General features: G+C 45.1%; 1 protein-coding gene across 15 annotated transcripts in view; it reads right to left on the bottom strand.

Annotated features, from left to right (window-relative positions):
• meis2a (Meis homeobox 2a) overlaps nt 1-23,827 on the bottom strand; it is a 195,314-nt gene that overhangs the window by 30,676 nt on the left and 140,811 nt on the right. For 14 of the 15 annotated variants that reach the window (XM_044373976.1, XM_044373980.1, XM_044373981.1 and 11 more), the window contains one exon: nt 16,103-16,248. In XM_044373976.1, coding sequence (XP_044229911.1) covers nt 16,103-16,248 — 146 coding nt within the window. The remainder of the gene's footprint in view (nt 1-16,102; nt 16,249-23,827) is intronic. The other variant, XM_044373978.1, reaches the window with a different exon arrangement.

Below are 23,827 nucleotides of genomic sequence, written 5' to 3'. Positions count from 1 at the left end.
TTGTCAATTAAAAAAGAAGAGCCTCATATTTCTATGACAATGAATGTATCAGTATAAACTGCAAAAATATTTGCACCAAATTAGAAATAATAATGAATTAAAATACAAGTAATACAATATAAGTAATCCAGCTTTGTGATTTTAAAGATCAAGTTGACTTATCTCATCAGTTATCTGAGCCCAAACTAAGGATTGCTCATGCAGTAAACTGGAGTTCTTGAACAGTGTGAGTGTGTGTAAACTAAAGATACAAATAGCAAATTTTGTTCTCTTCCATTACGATCTTCATATATTTTTATCTTTGGACTCAACTTTACCTCCATCTCTTTCTCTCACTCCCTCTCTTTGTGTGTTTTTGGGTGGGTGGAAGTGGGAGGGAGTAGAAGGTTTTTGGGTGTTTGTTTTATTTTACTGGGAACTACACTGCTTCCTGACAACAGTCTGAAAACAGGCAAGAATGCCACATGACTCAATGACTTAACCCGTCTGCACTCCCTCCCTCTCTCTTTCTCTCGTTTACACACACACACACACACACACTCGGATACAGTATGCCAACTTATAAACAGAACTCACATGATGCCAACCTACAAACCGCACGCACTGCATGCTAACCTCTGATAACAGCAAATGAAAGTACGCTCATATCTACACCTCACACGATCACGATGCATTCAGAACATACACTTCTGTCTTTCTCACTCCAGACTCCAGAGCTTCCACAATGAGTATAAGCGCTCTCAGTGGACTGCCCTCTGACAGTAAAACAGTGATGATTGCAAATACAAGGCGGACTGGCGAGGCCTGGGGCATCTATTATAGAGCAAAAGGGCCCCCAGTCTGTCTGTCTGCCTCTCTGACTGGCTGGCTGGCTGGCTGGTTGGTTGGCAGTGCATCAGTACTACTACTGCTGTTGCTGCCACGGCCCCCCACAACAATCGCTGGCTGGGCTCCTGAAGCCAGCTCCTGGACCCCAGCCAGCAGCCTGTTTGCTCTACACCATTAATTTATGTTCACTGGAGATGGTGCAAGGTTGTAGAGAAGCTCTACGGCATAACTGCCCTGCTCGCCTGCCAAGCTACAGTAACAGTAAAGTGGGTGAGGGGAGTCAGAAGGAGGGAGGAATGAATAGAGAGAGAGGGTGAGGAAGGAGCCCTGGAGGATATGTAAGATATAGGCATCTGATTGTACCAAGCTCTGTAAGGCTAAATAGCAATCACTCCCACACAATCCCAATGCACCTCCAGACTTAACTGATCGACCAAGGAAAAGAGAGAGATGTTTTAGTGGAACATTTTCAAATGCTATCATGCATAATGAAATGATAAGATATCACTTTTATCCAATAAAGAAACTGGAAAAAACTGTGTTCCTTATGTAGAAATACGCATAACACTCTCAAACATGGAACAACCGAGCTCAACCCATAGATGTATTGGAGTTTGCCAAAAGTTATACACAAAACGTGTATGTGCTGTGTTGTGGACTTGGTCTCGTTTTTGGCCTGCAGCTATAGAGATGCGCCTATTTAATCATCAGATCGAGTTCATGGCTTCTTTTTCCACCACATGGCTGCCCCTCCGCTTTCAGGAGGAGGTATATGATCATTCCATCCTTATAGTGGGGGCCTGCTCTCCTCTCACAGCCTCTCTCCGGTTTCCGTCGATCTCTCCTTCTCCCGCCATACTCCATAGACCCCAGCAGCTATCCCTTTCTTGCTACACACCAACCCGTCTGGCCTCGTCTCGTATCCTCTTCACTCCACCTCTTCTCTTCTCTCCTCTCCTCTCCTCTCCTCTCATCTCATCCCCCTCTTTCAAAGTTTCCGCTCAAGCTTTAAGCCAGGTCCTAGAGGGCAGGAATTTGGCCTGGTTTTTCAGACCAGTCTGTTGGCTTTGTTGTGGTAACTGCCTGCTCAGGGGCACCCAGCTCTGTTCTGCTCTGCTCTCCAGTTCGCCTGATGTCAACATACAGCCACGCTCACTACTTGCTCTCAAGAACTCTTTAAAACATCTTATTGCTGAGCCAAAGAATCGTCCTCCAATAAAGAGTTTTGTTCCTATTAAATTCCATTAAATTTTCATTTTATGCCTTTGATAGATTTATAAAAATAATTCTCTAAAAATTAGCCTCAGTTTTTTTTAATTCACTGCGCTCCTATGATGTTGCTTGTTGGCTTGCCTTCGCACAAAACTTTTAGGGCCTATAAGCAGATTATTAGAGGCCTGGTGGACCTGTCAAAGTAGAAGACCCACCCACTTTGCCTGCACGGGACAACCTCATATCCACACCACTTGTCACTGTTGCCAGTCATAAAGTCATTGGGAGCACATGCTATAACTACAGCCTAGTGGATGAACTAAGCCTCTGAATAAACATCAGCACTGTTTAATGACGTATGTACACATTGTAAAAAAGCAATGATTTTCTAAACAGACCAACAGGCTATGAGGTAGGCTTGGCCTAAGAAAACTTTTTGTATGGTTTCTAAGGAAGAAATACAAAAAAAAGCAAATTATTTTACACAGAAACGCTTTTCATAACCTTTCTTAGTTCTTTGAAACATCATTTTCAACAGGAAAAAAACATTTATTTCTGCTTTTGTTATTAAAAAATTTCTCATGAAAAATGTGGCATCCTCGCTAAATAGATACTTTGATAATTAGATATGTACTGTATGAAACAGTTCTGGATTATAATACGACATCCAGGCACACTGATGCTTATCCATTTTAGAGAAATGCTGGGAAAACACAGGAGACCACTGACAAGCACTTACAACCTCGAGCCTGTTGATAAAGTCTGTTGGGAAAAGGACTTAATATTAACATACAGGGTCTCTTTAAGTTTATCCTCTTTCTCTATTGTGTTCTTTAGACTTTGTTTAACTTCCTAAGTCAAAGTAAAGTGGGGCTGATCTTCAATTGAAATAGAAACAGATTAATGTGTGGAGAGATAGACAGACAGAGCAAGAGAAAAAGGGGGTTTGTTCGCTCTTCAAATAGAAGCTTCTGAGAGTTTCCACTTGACGGGTCTCCCTTTCATTGTGCATTAACTTAATGAGCATAAATTCAAATACACAACCAGGACCTCTTTTAGCTCTCTCCCTCTCTCTCCTTCTGTCTCTTTAAGAGTCCACATTCTCGAGAGAAAGGCCAGTACGTTCTAATAGCGAGCCTCGGGACACAACAACAATTGCACAACCACTTACAGAGGACAAACAAGAAACCCCCGGGGCCAGCTATGGAATGTCAAGCCAATTTGGAAGATATCATAGGACATTTGTAATGTCAATTTTTGTTTTCAGGTCAAAAATCAAAGGAAAACATGGTGGGTAACATTTGTCCATTACAGTGCAGGCAGGAACACCCCCGCCCCCACTAAAAAACAGCTGCAGGGGACACTTCCTGTTTGCTAATGATGCTAAATGTGTTCAAGTCAACCATGTCAAATTTTCTCTCCTTCTGAATGGACAGCTGGGGTGGAAAGAAAGATTTTCTCTCCTCTCTTCTCCTCTCCACTGTTCTTTTCTCTATCCTGTGCTTGTGAGAGAAGCTCTTAGCCCCATGACAGACAGACACTTCAGATCATGTCCCGGTCAGCGAGACAGAGGAGCATAGCTGATGGTAACTATAGGTGCATTCATCTGAGATCACAAGTACTCCCATGGAACAAAGCCAGCCAAGCCCTGATCAGTCACCACCCTGTCCCTACCTGTTGTGTCTGTTCTCTTTTACTGAATACCATTTTTGCCTTTCAGAAATGCACGTCTTCCAAGCTCTCCTTTCATCTTGGGGTGTATGAGTCAACGAGATATCTCCTGCCATTGCTCAACACCCAGGGGCGGCTGTCTGCATGGGGCTCTGTGGACTGACAAATGCCCTCAGGATCTTTCACTTTCTTAATGTTCCTCAAAGGAGAGTCGACATGTGACAGGAGTTAAAATGCCTTTATGACGTGCCGCGAAGAGAAGAGAAGAGAAGAGAAGAGAAGAGAAGAGAAGAGAAGAGAAGAGAAGAGAAGAGAAGAGAAGAGAAGAGAAGAGAAGAGAAGAGAAGAGAAGAGAAGAGAAGAGAAGAGAAACATAGCTTTTAGGCCTGGTTAATAGCAGCCGATCTTTAAGTGCATTCTTCCATCCTCTCCCTCTCTCTCCTTGTAGTGCTCTTAGGCTCAATCCTGCCCGGGGGCCGGGGTGACCTTTGACCTGGCTGGCCTGCCTAGCTACAGCCCTCTCGTTTGTTAGGGGCTTTATCCACTGACAAAGCAGGCAGGAAGTTGGCAGCCACCCAGCAGCCCCATGGGAGGATGACCATCAGCTAGCTCAGCTTACCGCTTATTACAGGATGGTGGGGAGCATGTGTGTTTGTGTGTGTGTGTGTGTGTGTGTCTGTCTGCGCACTGGCGTGTGTGTGTCCTTGTGCTTGCATTTGTGCTAGCTTGCATCTCTGTACATGCATATACTGTATGTGTGCATGTATGCGTGCTTACAAACATGCTTGTGCATGTGCGACCGCTGGCATGTTCAACTGTGGCTGCATACTTGTGTTTGCATGCATGCAGAAATGAGGCTGACCTTTTTTTTTTTTTTTTTTTTTTTTAAGGATGGCAATTTTTACTATGCTATCTAATGACACGCAAAGAATAAGCCTGGAAGCTACAAGCATCCCTGTCTCCAAGCTAACCCGATCAGCTACGCATGTTAGTGACAATCAGGCAACCTTCCAGCCGCTGGACTCAGGGGACCCCTGCACACTTCAGTCTCTCTCTCTCTCTCTCTCTCTCTCTCTCTCTCTCCACTCTTTCCCTCCTCCTCCTCTCCGCAGCCTGCTCATCAGAGCGCTCAGAACTGCTCACTAAAACATTATATCATAAGACACTCCAGTTTCACTCTCGCCACTCCATAAAAGTCAGGTAATTCATACTTCATTTATATACCTTCCCATTAATAAAGCTGATGAACTTTTACTCCTTAAATCTAATGGCCCATTTTGCCATGACTGCCAGCGCTTGCCGCTTTTTCTGTCTCTCTCTGTCTGCCTCTCCTCTACTCTTCTACTCTACTTGTGCTTTGGAGGAAGCTAATCCACAGTCACTCAGCCACTGCTCACGTACAGTGTTTTATGGGTGAAGAGAGAAAGAGAAGGATTTGGAGATTTTTGAGGCTTTTGACTGACCTCTGCCACAGACAAGCAGTGACATGTACCATATGGTGGATTTGTTTCTCTCTCTTTCTCTCACTCTCTTTCTGTTTAACTCTACCTTTCTCTATCTGGGTGCAACAGAGGGTCATTGACCTCCGGGCCTAAAGCAAGGCAAGATGGCTCCCTGGCTCGGAGACTGTTGACAAGCGTCTGTGTTCTTTTCAACAACTCGTTGAACCACCCCCCTACCCCTTCCCTTCTCAGGAATGTAACACAACCGCTCACTGAGGTAACCCAAGCCCCTCCCCTCTCCCATCCTTCATTTACAGAAAGAGAAAGAGGCGGAGAGAAAAAGAGTTAGAGCAAGACCAACTGGGGGTGTTACACAGCTGTCCCCCATCTCCCCATCTAACTCTTGCCCCCTCTCCATTTCTCTTCCTCTCTTTAGATTTGCTTCTAGCCCCCTGAATGTGGAATAATTAATGATGCAATTGAGCTGAGGAGAGGACTCTGACCAGCAGGGGCCGTTCCTGAATGCCTGGGTAGCCGTTTTATGGTGGACCGGAAAATAGAAAGAGAGAAAGACATGAAGAGACAGATAGGCAGAGGAAGAGAAAGACATAAAACAGTCAGACAGTGAGAGAAAGAGATTGTTAATAGTCTGTTCCGCAACAAGCCTTAACCCAGTCTTCCTCTCTGTTTTTGTCCCCTCTAGTCTAATCCTCCATTCCCATCCCCCTCTCCTCTCCTCTCCATCCTGATGGAGGGATTGGGGGGCCTGACCTGTCTGGTGATTGATGGTAATGTCTCAGGAAGTCATTTTCCCCGACAGCACCCCGCCGCCTTTCACCAGGCCTGGTGCAGAGGTGAGCCAATAACATGGATCCTTTTAACTCTTTGCTCACTCGCCGCCCAGGTCTCTCCGACCCATCTATCTCACGCACCCTCATCCACACATCACCTTTTCCCTCCACACTGCACCTCATGCCAACCACCACCCATGAGTTCCCTACTTTCAACACCATGGCAAGGCTGAGAAGGTTCTACGTTCTGTCATGGAAAGTAAAATTTAAAAAAGTTTCACAAAACAGTGAAAACAAGGGTATCTTACAAAAAAAGCCATCTTGAAGTAGATCTACCAAGTGGCCCCTAATTCAGGTTGCTGGGGATGGATCCCCACGACTCTATTACTGTCAGCGCTTACCACCTCCATTATGGCAATTAGGACGTGGTTCCAACACAAGGAATGCTTTGCTATGCTCGTGAATTGCTAACATCTGCCGTGTCTCTGCTCCATGTGTCATGAGTAGAGTTGTCTTTCTTAAACACACACCTTTTTAAAGTCACACTCTCTCCTCTCTCTCTCCTCTTTTTGCCTCCTGTTTCTTCAACACTTTACTCCACATTTATTTTCTTAATTCGACTCAAACTGTGCCTTAAAGAGATCCCTCTCTGTTTGAGTCCAAATAACCTAAAATGATCCGTGAAGAGCCTTGCAGTTCCCGTTTTCAATAGGCTTCATTAGTTTTTAATATCTAGCCAAGGAAAGGAGGGAAAATGGCATGAAGATAATCAATGGAAAGGGGCTGGTAGCCTATTAATCTCCCCCAAAGGATTGTGGGTTAATACACGCTCTTGCATAGGCAAACACGGCTCTGTGTGGTGAACACATCTGTCTGCCTGGATGGGCAACTTAATGAAACAGCCAGCGTTTGGCTGCTGAGATGGATGTCGTTCCCCCCGTGAAAAATGAGTTCTCTTTCCCACTACGCTGAGGCAGAGTCACACATGATAGGGCTCCCTTCAATTCACTGGAGACCTGACTGTGTCCCCTTGTGAGAGCAGCTTAAACAATGAGGGTGCAGGGCAGGACAGGCAATGCATGGCCACTAGAGCAAGTCTTCATGGAGATCATATCAGGGAATCCTAATGTGAACAAGACTCTGACTGATCTGGGAATGAGAGAAGACAGAGAAAGACTAGATGAGGAGTAGTACAGTAGACAGATAAAGACGAACAAGGGAGGAGAGAGATGGAGGCTGAGCCACCTGGGATAGATAAGCAGGTTAAATGTGGAGCGACAGTGTTTGTTAGAATGTTTGTGGGTGAAAACTTTGGGAGGTGTGTATGCTAGATTGTATGTATGTTTGTGTGCATGTGCAAGCATGCTTGCATATCTGCCAGGACATGTGTGCATGTTTCTTTGTGTTTGTGTGTATGTTTGTGTGCATTTGTGTGTGTATTCTGACAGTGTCTGAGGTGACCCCTGGTCAGGTAGTCCTGTAACAGGAGCTCACCTCCGGTTCTGCAAGCTCTCTTCTCAGTGTGCTAAACATCCACCTGAAGACAGGATTAGCCATTGTGACCTGGCCCCAGAGGTAACTGAGATACACCACCGGGGACAAACATGAAACACACACTGTTACATGTTGCAAAGACACAGCCAGGTGGGAAGAGATAGACACAGAGGAAGATAGAGGTTTTTAAAAAAAATCTGTAAAATAGTGACAGGATGGGACAGGTGGCGGAGGGGATTTTAACTGCAAACAGGACACCTATAAGAGGATGACTGCAAGCAGGATACAGTATAATGTCAAGGAAGCTAAGGTGAAGGTGTCAGTAGTGTTTGCCGTTGTCTAGTGAAAACAAAGCATCAGAGCATAAGAGGATTGGGGACCTAACCCAGCGCCTTGGGCTAGCTGAGATTTGTGCCTGTATGGAAATTGATGCCTGTCAGCCTGTTTATGACTCGACCCTGACAGTATGCATGCATGTGTGTTTCTGTGTGCACGTACAAGTGTGCGTGCTGTGCTGTGACAAATGAGCAGTGCTTAATTTGTGGCTGATTATGCGGGCTGCGGGTGCCCTAAACCCCTTTGAACTTGTAATTGCCCCTGGTTTCAGTAATGAACATTAAGGAGGATTCAGAAATGTGTGGCTAATTACACATTTTCCCCCATTTTTCATTTCTTCATCTTTATGCTGGATGAGAAAGAGGAAAAGGAGGAGCAGGAGTAGTAGTAGGAGGATGTGAGCCAAAGAGGAGGTTCTGGGTTGGGAGGCATACACTGCTGTTGTCGCCCTCTTTATCTAAATAATTGTACAAGCTGGTTTATGGGCTTTAGAGAGGTGCTTTGTGTGTCAGTCGCTGCAGCCCTGGGGATATGGGGGACTAGCTTTCCCCATGATCAATATTCAGAGAGATTCACATCTGGAGCCAAGGCCTGTTCTGCTTAGATTTGGATTTATATATTTATTTTTTTATTTGATTTTTTTTCTTTCTTTGGTTCTCTTCCTCCTCTATCCATCTGCTTTTTTCTTATCAGCGTGTGGTACAGCTATTTTTTGATACAGCGGTTGCTGTCTATCATACATGCTCATCTGTATAGCCTTACATGATCTTAGGGGGATGTGGCAACAGAGAAATTCAGAGCTCTGAAGTGAAGTAGGTCTGCTATAAGTGGAGAGCAGACCCAGACACTAACAACACATGGCTCGATATACTGTATATGCTAGGCAGAATTGCTTGAGCAATAGAGCATTCTGGGTAAATGGTTGCGGTGCAGGGAGGGTCCACTGAGGTTAGTGGAGGGGGAAGAGTTGGGGAAAGGAGTAACAAATTGACCCGCTCAGCCTCAGTCTTTGATGTGGACTGGGATCTCTCTTAAAAACCAGTCCATATGTTCAGAGAGGGAAAGAGAGAGGATATCAATGGAGGAAAAAAATGAAAAGGTGAGGAAGTGGGGGGGGAAGAGGTGAGAACAAGAGACATGGCTCCCAGTTATAAGGACCCCACTGTGCAGGAATCCCATTGCTTGCCCCTGGACTGAGCGCTGGGCAAAACAAAAGCATGCATTTGAGAGGAGTAGGCAGGGAGGGGAGAAAAATCACACAAAATGGCAGGAGTGGGATTTGGTGCAGCCAGGGTCCCATGACAAACCAAACAGTGAAACACAAGGTCTGTTTTTGATTTCTACTCAATGCCTCCATCCCTCAACTCTTTTCTCTTTCCTTGCCTCCCTCCCTTCTTTAGACTGGTGTGCTGTTTCCACGCTTGTGCTGCTCCTTTCCCCCTTTTGCATTTTCTTCTCTTGGTGTGAGATGAATATCAAAGCGATACTGGGGCAGCGTAGAGGCCTGCAGCAAAATCTCGCTGGCCTCCATGGTCCCCAGCATGCAGCAGCCACCGTTCTAGCAGCTCTTGCCACAACCCCGCAATCAGCCATAGGGGGATGAAGCTAGCCTGCAGGGCGGTACCCCTGGAAGGGTAAGGGGTAATTTAAGGGAACTAGCTCTAAGATGTGAAACCAAAATCCTCTTATACATTTTGTTATGAGTAAGATAACCCCAAAAGTGTAGAAAAGGGGAAAATGGCACAGAATCAGTTACCACCATCTTAATAACCCTGGCTTTCCACCAGAGGCATGTATGCTATCACAAACTACCTCGCAGGGTCCGTTAGTGCAGATGACGTCATTCATTCCTCTTTCCCATAGAGTCAGCTCAGCCAGGTTCAAGCGAATGGATCAGTGTTATGACTACAGCAGCAGTGGATTGCGCTGCTGTGCTGAAGGCAGGGAAATGTTCCTGGGTTGTGCCCTATTCTCAGTGGAGCGTAGGGCCTTAAAGAACTCTCTTCAGCTGTGTGCATGTGTGTTCTTGGAGGAGTCTCTCACTGTTCGGAGCTGTGAGTTTATAAATCTGACTGCCCTCCACAGACCTAGCTCTGTTTGTATTCTGCTGCGGTCAGGGCATGTGCAGTCACCTCTGCAGGGGCCGGTCAAACTCACGCTGCGCTCCCGGTCTTCCATGAGGACGCCCCCGCTGTAAAACCTCATTTAAAGAAATGCATATTGCATCACAGTTCAAGGGAACACAGTCCTCCTTAGTTTTTTCCTTTATTGTAGTCTCAGTAGAGGATATATCGTATGTCTTTTTTTTTTCTTTTTGCAAACACTGGAGTTTCACACAGCTTAATCACCTCCATGCACTGGGAATGTGTCATAAACAGTCCCTTCACAAACGCACTCATTTCTGCTACTTCATTAAACAACCTGCATTAAGATGCAAACAGCAGGAGGAAAAATTAACAGGGAAGGAGGGAAAACGGAGGAAATGTGAGATAGAGGGTGGAGGAGTGGTGCCGGTACCCCTGCATTTCCACATGCACAATAACATGGTGCTCATCTTGAAGATAAGCAAGCTTATGGGAATGAAAAGTTTTTTTTAAAAAAAAACAGCAAACATTCCTGCTATTTTCACAAGCACATGCACTCCATAGTGTATGCAGGGTTAATGTGCCATGCTTCATATGTCAGTGGATTCCACGTGGGCTTAGTTGGCTTTGAAGTGAAACTACGACAGATCTGGATTAGGGGGCAAAGTGTAAAGGTCTGATGTCGGAGCATGAAACAAATTCGGGCTTATTACATTCTAATGCAGCACTAAACCTCTGGAACGGCAACCAACTATGCCAAAGTACCCTGTAAACAAGGCTTTTGTCAGTCACAGAGCTGTGACACACTAACACTTGGAAATTGCTGCAAAGCCGCTCTGCAATGAGATGGCAAAGTTGATGTGGCCTGTCATATAATTATACAGCCTGTGAAAATGGGAAGTCACTGGATCCCCCTTCTAAACTTTCATCCTGGTTTATGCTCTCTCCTTCTATAAAAAGCATCTTGTTAGACATGTAATGGTATTTTTTTTAAATGAGTTCTGACAAGTAAGGCGAGATTCTTGTGTGAAATAAAGAATTTCTTAAGCGTCTGTGTGTCAGCGTCTTTCCCCCGTAAGGTCTGTCCGTGGTGTGGTAGCCCCTCTGTGATGGCCAGGCTCGGGAAGAACAGATGGCAGACTGAGGTGGCTTATGTCTCTGTTTTCCAGGGTCGCTGAGCAGCCAACATTAGAACACAGTGACTAGACAATAGCTAGGCACCAAACCTCATACCCCCCCCCATACCCCCCCACCCAAAAAAAGATCTCCTCCTCAGTCATTATCAAAGACTTTCAATGACTCCTGTGCTAAACATCCCTAAACTCTCCTGTCATGTTGTCACTAATGTCTGTTTTGTAAACACACACACAAAAGCAATGTGATGACTCATTTTCCCCACATCTCCCACTGATAGTCACACATTTGGGCAGTGGCAGTGAACCAAACTGTCGCCTGGGTTGCTATGGGTGACTGGAGAGCTGACTTTTGGGCTCTGAGGCAAACAAGCACATGACAGATTAGTGTGTGGGCCTCCTCCAGGCGTCCACCTCTGTGACCCTTAGGAGCCCCCTCTTTACCCCCTCCTCACCCCTAAACCCACTCCCTCCTTCTCCTTTGTCTGCACCCTCTCTTCATCCAAACTCACACAACAACTTACGGAGGTGAAAAGTAAACAGATTTCCAAAGTGTAATTTCTGAAAAGCAAGCCAAAGTTACTACTTAATAAAAATTTCTGGCTTTAAAAAGTTGTTTTTTTTTATTGCTACACAAGTACAACTAAAATCCAAACAAACTAATGATGTAATTAGTGAACTAACTAAGTATGAATTAAATAAAAACTTATCGTGACATGTACAGTATGTTGGAAAGATAAAAGTAGGCAGCAGGAAATATGAAATGGACAGCTTTCAGCAGTTGAATGTAAAAGGAGGAAGGGCTTGGGTATTTCAAACTGTTTGCAGATGTGTGTCTCCACCAGTTAAATGCTGCTTGTACTGCAACAACACACAAGGATTAGAAGGACTAGAGGAGCTTAAACAAAACTGGGGATACAACAGGGCTGACTGTTTAGTCTACTCAAACAACATGCCCTCTCTTTTCGAGGGATGGACTTGTACACTTGTTTATCGTATGGGACAAACATCCGTTGCCAGGTTTTGGCCTTGCCTGCGCCCATGTCTTGTGAATGACCCTAGCTGGCTCTTTTATGTGCGTCTATAAAGGGCGGTCGAGAGAGCAGCTCCCATAGGAGGGCTCGACCTGACGATGACACCCTGTTGTCATGGAGACTAATGCTATGTTGGGCTGGGATTGGGAGTGAAGCGGGTGGGGTGGGGGTGGGAGGGGGGGAGTGGGGGGTGGAGGGGGGTGTAGCCACTGTCACTAGTGTATCTAATGATGTTTGAAGCACAATGCACTCATCTCCTCACAAAGTGTGACGTGTCCTCATTTTGGTTAATCATATGGCCTTGTTTTTGAGCTCTGCTGTAAGTGTTCTTCCTGTTATACAAGAAAAAAAACACAATATTTCTTATTTTATAAATTTAGTCATGCAACAGTTAGTGAGTCAGTACTCTCACTGGTAGGCAAACGCTTAGAAAAGAAAAGTATGTGCTGTACTAAATACAATACAGTAATCAAATAGGATGCATAAACATTTCACATCTGGACACACTGTTCTAATGCTCACAGTCCAAGGACTTTCCAAATGACCAAGGGATGTATCATTTCCCTTTCAGGGAGCCCAGGGGACCAATACACCTGGCTTAGCAGCTTAACAGCATTTCCCCAAACACCCAGGCCAAAGGGTGGCCTAGCACAAAACCTGAGACGCTTGATGCTTGAGAAGGCTACCTACTCATCTGACTGACCACTCTCCCTCTCTCGCTCATTCCCTCCCTCCACCTAGCTCACACATGCACACGTGCGCATACTATCAACTGGCCTGGTTTGCTCCTGAGGTCCCCTATTTATTTTCATAGGTGTTTGAGGGTTTACACTAGTCAAAAGACAAGGCCAGGGCCCAGAGTGGTATCTTTGTATCTGAGTGCTTCCTGTTTTCATTGCAAGGCCGACCCTTGTCTTTACAGGGGTGAGTAAGGGCTAGCAGGGGGCTAACAGGGGGTGAGAGGGAAGGAAGGCCGGGGGCGCCGAGGGGCTAATTGTAGATTTTAGAGTTTGCTTTTGCCAAACAAAAGGGCATCACCTTTTGCAACAATAAGAAAAAAAACTCCCACCACTGCCTCTTTATTTCTCTGTCTGCCTCTCTCTTATCACTTCTCTTCTTCTCTCTTGCATTCCCTGTATATACCTACCCTTCTACATAACTCTCTCTTCCTCTCCTGAATTCTGTAGTCCATGCTTTTGAAGTGCAGTAGAACATTTTACCCCTAACAGTGAAGTTTACCTTTCTGATAACATAATCTCCCTGTAGTATTGAAAAGCTTACACCAACAGTCTGGGATTTCCCTTCCCCTAATGTGGCTGGAAGACATCCAGAAACTCATGGGGAGGGAGGGGGGTGGTATTAGAGAGAGAAAGAGTGGGAGGGAGGATAGAAGGAGGGAGTGGAGAGACGGTCTGTCCCTCTTCTGCCAGCTAACACCAGCTGATCTGTCCAGCCGTTTGCCAATTAAATATGGGGCATTTAAGGTTGCCAGCTCACGTGCTCTCTAGTGCATGTGCATATGGGCTCAGCATAAGAGGTCAGAGTTATCACAGCTTCTCCGTAGAGTATCTGTGGAATCTTTGTATATTTTGTGAGATCTTATTTTCCCCTCAGCTGGAATATTGGCTGCAGTTTCAGACTGTGGCAACGGTAGGATTGATGTTAAATATGAGATTACTTTCTATATGTGAATGTCATGAAGAAAACCATCTTATGATTTCTCCCAAGAGAGTGTGAGGTCAGAGTAAAGCGAGGGAGGGTGGGAGGGGAGAGGGCAATTTTGTTATACTGAATCCAAAAGCCAACAGTTGTTACTATTGGCCTGTGTTGTTTTTCTGTGTGTGAAGGGGGGTCCTGTCCTTTTGAGCTTTTCAGAAGATGTGACAATGGCTGGATGTTGAGAACATATGTAGGGAGACCCCTGTGGCTCATGGAAGAGGAGCTTCATGCTGGCCCCGCCGTTTGAGAAAATACAAGGCTGCTCCTTTCACTCCTCACCCCTCAGTTAATGAATGCGTGAATGACAGAATTGCTGCTATAGGCCATTCAGGGGCCAAAGTCCCCAAGAATTCACCCTTGCACAAACGCATCCAGCAATGGCAAATACATTTGCTTAACAAATTAAAAGAAAGGAGAATGGCTAATGGGAGTGTGTGTGTGTGTGTGCGTATGAGAGAGAGAGAGAGAGAGAGAGAGTTTATGGGTGGGAGAATTGGATGGTGAGAAGAGAAGGGGGATAATTCAATTAGTCCTCTTCCTCAGTAGAGAAATGAAGGCAGGTTAAAAGGGAGGGATTATTATTTGTACAAGACTGGCCAGGGCTTTACACAAAAGAAACAAATAAAGATTGGAGAGAACATCTACAAGCAGGGGATGTGATAAAGGAGAGAGGGACAGAGAAAAAGAGGGCATTGAAAGCTCTGCACTGTCTGAATTAACCAGCTCTCTGAAAACTGTGCCTGTGTCCAACATTGGGCTTTCCCCCCCCCTCCTTTCCTTTCCACTCTTTCAATTGAATTTTAAAACAATTCTAAAGAAAATTGCTGGAGTCTCTTCCAAAAGCTCTCTATGCATCATTCTGTCTTTCTATCAGCATCTTTTGCAGGAAAAGGAGCGCTGAAACTGTGTGAGGTTTTTACTAGGAAAGATGCCAAATCATGAGGAAATTTCTAGTCTAAACTCACATAAGGTGTGTTTATGTGTTTTGTGCATGCATATATGAACATACAGTAAATTCCACTTCAGTAAAGAATTATCTAAAAAAAAAAAAGGAAAAAAAGTTTGGCCTCCCTCCTGCCCTCAATCTCTGAGTGAAGCCTAGTCTGCACAGTTTGGTGAGAGGTCTCCAGTCAGGGAGCGATGGAGCTGTGAACAGCTGTGAAGTCATTTTGATAATGATGAGAATAATAAGCATGCAGACTGGCGTGGTGGAGCCGCTAAGGCCTGCGAGGCTCAGGGCTTTGCTGTTGCAGCTTCACTGCTCCTGAATAGATAAAAGTGATTAAAGCACTCCTGATTATCCCTGACCAATATGTAATGGATTTACAGCCCTTTCAATTAGTCCGTATTTGCTGGCCACTCATTACTTGGGCTTTTGGTTAGGTAATCAGGGTCTGAGGGCTTTGGGTAGGGAGTGGGCACTGGTGGTGGTGGGGGGGTGGGGGGGTTGCGGGTGCACAGGGGGCACCTGACGCTCTGAGCTAAGTCTCTTCTACTTTCTCTCTCTCTTCTTTTACTACTCCGTTCCCCCTAAATTGTCTCTCCATCTCTGGGACAGAGAGCCACGTGCTCTGAGAGCAGCTTATGTGTCCTGGTGTGGCCACCTCCTCCTGAAATCTGACCTGCGTAGCAAAATCAATACAGCCTGATGTTCTGATAATGTCCTGACATTAGCGAGGGTAGGGGGACATGTGGTCGATCGCCTTATACTTGATGAACACAAATAGACAGACAGAAAAACCAACACGTAAAGAAAACAGCTGAGCAGTGAATGTTCTATTATTTTGAATTACTGTCACATTTGAATATTTACTCAAAGCCATGAAGCATCACTGTGCTAAGTGAAGTGAATGAAAAAAGAAAGATATGACCATTCACCATCTCAACCTCAAACGTAATTAAATATCACAAATCTGAAAATATGGTTTAAAAAATACCTAAAACTTCACACCTTTACACCTATGATCATTCTCCAGTAACTCCTCTCATTCTGCCCCAGAAAAACATTCTTCTTCAAGCCAAACAAACAGCGCATCTCATATTGGAGTAAATGTCATGGATTGTTTGGCCATCTCCCTCTTACTCAGAGTGTGCTGAGCAGGGTAAACAGTCCAAACTGATTAGATTGACCCGGTCACTGTGTCCCTCTGACAGGTGGCTGACAGGTGAGCATCACAGCGCTGCCGTCGCTCACCTCCCTCACTGATGACTATGTGACAGGTGTGTGTATGTGGGCTTCTGCATGTTTTTTTTTTCGAGGGTATGTGTTTGTGTGTGTGTGTGTGTGTTTCCACCTGTGTTGTTTTCATACATTCATTTAATTCACGTGCATCTCTAAAAAGTTATGGCTGTGCTTACCGTGAGATGCTGGAACAGCCACGCCCTCATGATGTTAGTGGCCACCTTGGGGAAAATGCCACGCTTTTTCTGCCTCTTCTTATCCTTGTCTGGATCATCATCGTCCCCTGTGCCAGGCGATGCAACACTGTTGTCTAAGCCATCTCCTGGACGGAAACCAAACCCGGGGTTAAATAACATCCCAGACCACATCACTGACTCAGAGTACAATAAAAAAAAAAAATCCTGCTCAAAGCAGAAACAGAAGTACTGTATAGACAGTCAAAGCTGAGTTTAAGGCTTATGAAAGATGGATAATCTGACAAAGATACCTAAGAAAGAATTCAAAAGCACTGCACTCAGGCCTTGTAAATTGCCAGAGCAAAGTCAGTGTTGTGTAGTGAAGATATGGAGGTAGAGGGATTTAGACGGCCTTAGACGAAGGCCTGTACAGAGAGCTAAGGGTTTACACAGAGGCCTAGCAGAGTTGTTCAATACCCCAGAGCACAGGAGAGGGGAATGGGGGTTAATGACTCTAATGTTATGGTTGGACACTGAAACACTAGATTCCTCATTCCAGTTCTACGGTAGGAAGAGAAGGAAAGAAAAAATGAAGCGAGATGACAATAAAGTACGACGAGTCTTCAAGTACAGTAGAGGCTTGGACTCATGTCATTAATTCAATTAGATTTGCATGCTTGACATATGTAGAGCATTTTTTTTTCATCTTTTGAAGAGAGCCAAAGGGGACAAGAAGGAGTTATGCAGACATATACAGTGCACACACACACACACACACTCACATACAAACAAAACTCACAGGATATGATAATTCAGGGCATCCAGTTGAAAAGCATGCGTATTGAAGTAAGGATGTGATTTGGGGTGGTTCATTGTTGCACTTCGATGCACATAATGGACTCGTCTGCCTCCCCCACCCCAGCCCCTGACTCTCCTAGTCCTCCTCTCCCACTCCCTTCCCTCGCAGCAACCCCTCCCCATTCTGCCACAAGATTAGCATGACAGGCCAGTGGCGGCTTCGCCTGCATTAATGTCCGTCAGTGTTTGATTTCAAGAGGAAAAACATGCGCATACCCAGGCACGATTTCTCCTTTAAATTGAAGTTTCCATCTTTGTCCCTTGCCCTTTTCTTGTTCCTCCTTCCCGGCATTAATTGTGCATTAGCAAAAATGATTTACTTTTAACAGTCATAGTTATTTTTTCTTGCCCCCGGGCACAAATGCCTTGAAAGCCTTCCTTGAGGGCATCTAAATTATGTATCTGAAAAACTCCTCCACTAAGGCAGAGAAGGACCCTGACGTTCTCAAAATTCAGACTCACATGTCCTCCTGTTTTTGGGGAGGCATCAATCACAACCACCTATACAAGCCCTAATCTCGCATAAATATTTGAACTAATAACATTAAAAAGGGGGAAAGAAAAAGGATCCGACTGGTAGCGTAATCAAATGCAAAATAAATGAAGAATACAAGGACAGTAGGGGCCCTCACTTCTAACTACTTTCCCCATTTTCTTTTTCTTTTTTCTCCCCCTTGTTTTCCCTCTCTTTTTTCTTCTCTCTGTCTATCTTTTCTGTCTGTGCGCAGTGTTTTCCTTCCACATCATTAGTGCAGAGCCACACGAAAGGGGAAAACAGAGAAGTGCCGACTTTGCGCTCCCTGTGTGAAGTTAAAGAAGCAACAGCCTCTCTGAAGGACATATGGGAATGGGGACACAGACTAGGGGTGTTGTAATTGTAGAATGGGCATTCATTAGTGGCAAATGCCATAAATCCCAGGCTAAGTACGAATCCTTGTTCAGGAAAGCCTAAAACAATAAACTTTGGTCTGGCCGTAGCCCTACCCTGACTGTGAGGGGCTTCCTGAGAAATGCGACCCAGGCGGAAGTCAAGTCTAACTCCCCCAGTTTGCTTCCTAACTTCAATAACAACACAAGTAGTGAGCTGTGAATTTTAACCACCCTCCCCTTGTTTCTCTTCTTTTGAGCTTTGCTGAATAATGTTGATACACAGTTTGTTTGTTTGTGTGCCGCTAGGTTTTGTGTTGATTTTCAAGCAAGTCTCCAAATCCCTCTCCTGCTGTGAGCAGTCAGGCTCATCCAATGGAACCACACAGTGGCCAAAAGGCTGGCAGATTAATTTTATTGACGTTTCCATTTTCACTGCAATGCGATAGCCTCCCCCCTGGCCAGAGCCAGAGCGACCCGTGCGTATTTACAGACTGACCTGTCACTTCATTACCCAGCATGCTTGCTGCCTCCTGCCCTAGCCCGCAAGGGTGAAACCAGACTCCAAGGCTCTCAGCTCCTCTGTCTTTCTTTCACATGCACATGGATACTGTCATGTGTGCACAGACCAGGCTTGTGGCATTCAAGCATGAATTTTGTGGACACTATTAATAGTTGTTATTGACTTTACATATACTACTATATATATATATAAATATATACATAGTGTATGTATATATATACACACACAGTATATAAGTAAGAAATAGCAAAGAAAGAAATAACAGGGAGATGAAGAAGCAAGAGGAGGAAAAGAGAAGGAGTTGAAAAAGAATAAAGAAGACCCAACTTGCACAACCTCATTACATCTAAAGGAGAGCTGGTGCTTTGCATCCACCCCCACTCCTTTCTTATGAGCGAGAGAAGGAACGCTGCAGGGCAAATTGTCCCAAACGCTAATGGCTTCTGACTGTTCCCTGGCAACTCTGCCATTCTAACCTGTGTGGATGTGCACTCTAAAAAAAAAATGGGGAAAGGAAAAAAAAGTGCAGGGCAGAGCAGGGGGAAGCGTCCCATCATCTGGCCATGTGACACAGATGGGGGTTGGCTATTAGGAGGCAGCCGAAAGGCCTAGGGGAGCCGAGGTGCTGGAGTGTAGCCCCAGGCACTTTTGGAAAAGCAGCGCCCTTGGAGACGGAAAAAAGACAAACCCCCCTCCTCACGCCCCCCCCCCCCAACTCTCCCCACTCTCTTTCTGTCTTTCCTCACTCTTTCCTTCACTCTCCTTCTCCCCTACACACTATCAATATTTTGACTTAAAGTGTTTGCAATGAAAGTTCTGTGCATACTTTTGTTTGCAGAAACCTAGAAGGTGTAATCAGGCAAGATGGAAGACAATGACTGAACGCAATGAGGGTGAGAGACGGAATGAACACGCAAGCAAACAAACAAGCAAGTCCAAGAGCACATTACGCTCACATACATTCCTACTCTCATCACCAGTTGGTGGTTATTAAAAATGCATTCAGATATATCTCCCTGTGAGTAAATTGGTCTCAGGGCTGAGCTCATTAACGGGTTGGGAAAGGACTGTAAACACACTGCAACTCTGCTTATCTAATGTTGGCACATTCAGGGTTGCTTCAGGATTTCTTGCATAAAGAATTGGTTTAGCACAAAGTGTCCTACAGTCTCTGCTGAGATTAAGTGGGATTCAGGGGTGTTCTAATGACTCTAGAGATCATGCTTCATGTCTAGGAGGCACCTTGCCCCCCTAGGGAGCCACTAAGGTCTAGTCAGCCCTAGAAGCATTATGGATCTGACTGTGAGTAACATATATTGTGGCTCTATCACTACATCAAGAATGTCCTCCTTCTGGTGTGCTACCATTCCGATATACCAATTGCATGAATGAATAATGACTTGTCAGTAGTTGGAAAACACATTCAAACCCAGTCATGGTTAGTTATCAAATAACACTCCAGACTTATTGGTCCATATACTATTTAAATACCTACTGAGGAGCTTATATACAAGCTTCAGATGTTGTGTGTGTATTCTTCTAAAGGCTGTGCAATGATTTTGCACTGGGAGGCCCCAGCATTTGTTTCAGGGTAATGAAGCAAGAGTGTTGAGGCAGTGGCTTATGGAAGCTGTGGTTAAAGTGACTAATTACAACAGACCCCCCCCACACAACCCTCCACGCCCCCTGTCAGCCCAAACTAGTCAGGCATGTTCACCCAAGCTCACCCAAATGAGGAGAAGAGAAAAAACTCATGAGTAGAGTTAGAAGGAGTAGCTGGAGGACAGAAGCTAAGAGGTTTGTTTTAGCAAGAGCTCCTTTGGCCTTCTTTACCTTACCACACCATAGTGACCGGGCCTTCCAACCCTCCCTCCAACACCCTCCTATTACACCACCACCTCTAGCCCTGCAGGCTTGGCCGTAGAGAATGAAGAGAAAAGAAGAGGGGGATTTAGAGCCTCCCTTTTCCCTCTTTTTCTCCTCAACTTTTCAGCCAACATAAGCAGCGTTTAGCACATTCAGTCCCCCAAATGGCAGCGAATGAGAGAAGCAGTGGGGGCTCCTCTTTTGTCCGTCTGGTTACCCCTTTTATTTACTCTGGATTTACGAAGGGGTCTTTGCTGGCTCTGGGACCACATGCTCTTGACGCACACACAGTCTCTCTCTCTCTCACACACACACACACACACATACAAAAACACGTAGAGACTCTATTCACACGAGGGGAATGGCCGGCCCTCTGTTGCTCTGTGCCGACTGGGGATTACAGGTCTTCTGACTATAACCGCATGCTAGCAATATGCTTTGCACTGACGTAACATACAGCGCAGACAAGTGCTAATGAGTAGACCATAATCCCTTTAATGATAAAACACACACTAGAGCGTCCAAAAGTAAGTAACCCATCATTGTGTTTGTTTGTCTTTGTATGACCACACACCATATGGTTTACTGCGTTCATTCAGATCCATACAGTAGATGAGGGCTCTTAAATGGAACTGTTTTAGTGTGGCTGCACCACTGCAGCCAGTGTTTTACGCTGATTATTTCCTGATCTGTGCTTAAACAAGCAGCAGCCCCTTGCACTGGACCATAAAACAACAGCTTAGTAAACAGCAAGCATGCTGACAAATTGGTAGCGCTCAGGCCGGAGTCATTAACAGCCCTAAAACCTGTCAGAGCAATTACAACAAACTCTCTCCTTCAGCAAGTCTCCCTGCCAAACTCCGATGTCACTACCCGCCTCCTCTTTACCGCCCCCTGTTACCACTAGGACACTGGCTAAAGGTGAAAGAGAGAAGACTACCACTTTTTCCTCTCTACTCCAATAGCCATGACACCCCAGAGATATGGGAACAAACCTTCATTTCAAACACAGCTGTATCTGCATCCTGGGTGCTATACGACTGAGTGGTTCCTCTTGCATGAGAAGTAATGTGTAGTTGTCTCCCCCCAAAAACACATCATTAAGTGTTCCCTTAAATGAAGTGGAATAAGAGCTTCTAATTAGATGGGTTTTTTCTATGTGTGGGGAAGCGAGGCAGTCAGGCAGTAAGAAAGGCAGGGAGGGAAGGAAGGAGGGAGGTGGGGGGTAGTTGCTCAACAACTCCTGTACCTCCTCTCCTCCCTCCCTTCTCCGCCCCTTCTCTAAGCCCCCTAACCCTGCCATCAGGCAGATATCTCTCTGTCATCTCTGGAATGCTGGAGATAACTATCGCCTCTCCACCGATACAAGGCCTCTCTCCTCTCACAAGCCCAGTGTTGACCCCACTGTGCACATCCCTACCAAAGAGGGTGAGGCTGAAGTGGAGGGAGCAGAGAGAAAGAGAGGGGAGGGGTAAGGGTGGAGGGTTGGAGGTAAAACTTGTTTTTAACAACCAGTTGGGCTATTTTACCTTTTAACCCAAAATATGGGCTGGAGCAAAGCCATCCTCCCCTTTCAGCTTCACCCCTGGAGCCAAAGACAAGTGGTTCGTCCAGAAGGGAGATGGAGGAAGGGGGGCAGGCTGTCTGGTTACTGCTTTCATTGCCTAGAATTCTCTGGATCTTCTCATAAGATTATCATCTGCCAAGAACCTAAAATTTTTCAACTGGGTGCACCAAGATTATCAAAGGATTTGGACTGATCTAATCAACAACAATTAACTTATTACATTATCAATTGGGACTTTGAGAGCCACACAATGACTGCTCATGCTTCCTGAGATCTTGATTTTCCTAATACTTTCTTCCAATTCTATACCTATAGATGTGTATGTGGACACACAGAAAAGTGCTTCTTTTACACATATGTGGAGTATGCATAAAAGAATGTATGTCGGCTGAGACAAGAGTCTGTCGTCTAAACGAGCCTTTATTTGTGGAGGAAGAAAGATCGAAAGAAAAGAGATGGAATAAAGATGTATAAAAGAAAGGAGGCAGGCTGTTGCAGATGTCAGGACCCAATTTGCATGAATGGCAAAGGGCTAAATTGCAGGGGATGGGGGAGCAACCCTCCACCCCCTCACCCCACTCTTTTTGGGGAACTAAAAGGGAGCTGTGATGCCCATGACTGCCCCTCACTCAGCAGACAGGGATCAGTGGCTAATGAAGGGCTTTGGGTCTCCACCAGACATTTCACACTCTCTGCCTCCCTGACAACTCCACCTCGCTCCCCCTGCACTCCAGCACTGCAGAAGAAACTGCCACTGCTCCTCCCTTACACTCCAAATCGAACGGGGCTAATTGGTCTCGTAGGTAATCTCGGTTCATCCCTTGTTTCTTAATAAACAAATTTACAAACTGGCTGATGTACCTGTCCAAACCTTGCTACCTTCTTTCTTTCCTTACCAAAAATGATACAATGGAACAATTCTTGACGTTGGTGTTTAAAATTGCATATATTGACAATACTCCCTCTATAATTTATAATTGTTAGGATAAAAAAAAACAAGACTGGGTGCCCACAGAGAAGCATACTTAAAACCTAAGGTTTGATGCTGCATTAAATATTAAAGAATAGGTAATTCCCAAAAGCAAGTGAGGCTATGTTGAATTGAAACAAGCATGATCATTAGTAAAACAAGCTGCTTCCATACTTTTTACTTCCTAAAAATGACTAAGTTGCTCTACTTTGGAGTGATAAAAACTTTGGAATGATAATAAAAACAGGGAATAGAGATGACGCAGAGAAAAAGTAAACAAAGAGATGGAGGGCATACAGATGCATCATATGGATCCATCTGCTAGTGAAGAAATGGCTTTATAATCCCCGCTAGGAACTATTGTATATCAAAGTCTTCTACCTAAACCACAAGAAAGAGCAGGTTGCCAGTTTTAGCAGAGTGTGGTTTCCTGATTCAGAACAACTTACACTGTTTGAGTCAATGTATGATAACATCAGCAGTGATTCTCTACCCTCAATTACAATTTAAAACCAAACAAACAAATGTACTGTTTTTTTTTGCTGAGAGAGAAGGACAACTTGGATCTATTACAGATATTGTTGCCACACCTGATGGACAGTGGCATCAAAGCAGAGTTGGAGTTTCTACATAGAGGCGGGGGGTTGGTAGAGTAAATGGATTAAAAGGTTTATAAATCAACAAGTCAACCATCAGATTGTAGCCTCTGCTCAGCAGCCCTCTCATCAACCAAATGCCATGAAGTTTTTTTTCTCCTCGCTCTCTTTTTTTTCACATGAATGTCCTGGAGGCAGGGAACAAAGCGAGCAGAACTGATTACTGCGCTGTTGCCCCGCTCCGCCAGTCTAAACTCTGTTTGGCTTCCTAATGAGCTCACTAAAAACCCAATTCATCACCCATAACCCCTTCTCAACCTGCCTTGAAATCCCCCATTATGGCAAGTCAAGGACAGTCCGTTTACAGGCTTTGGGCTGGGGTCAAGGGCTGTGAGGGGTGGATGGCAGTGGTCATAGCAACAGTGCAGCCAAGGTTTTTTTTTGACAGGGGATATTACCCATGTGGCGTGTCTGTCCC

This window comes from Thunnus albacares, chromosome 15, assembly GCF_914725855.1.
Source record: "Thunnus albacares chromosome 15, fThuAlb1.1, whole genome shotgun sequence".
In the NCBI taxonomy this organism is placed as follows: domain Eukaryota; kingdom Metazoa; phylum Chordata; class Actinopteri; order Scombriformes; family Scombridae; genus Thunnus; species Thunnus albacares.
This window is presented reverse-complemented; position numbering and strand designations above follow the sequence as displayed.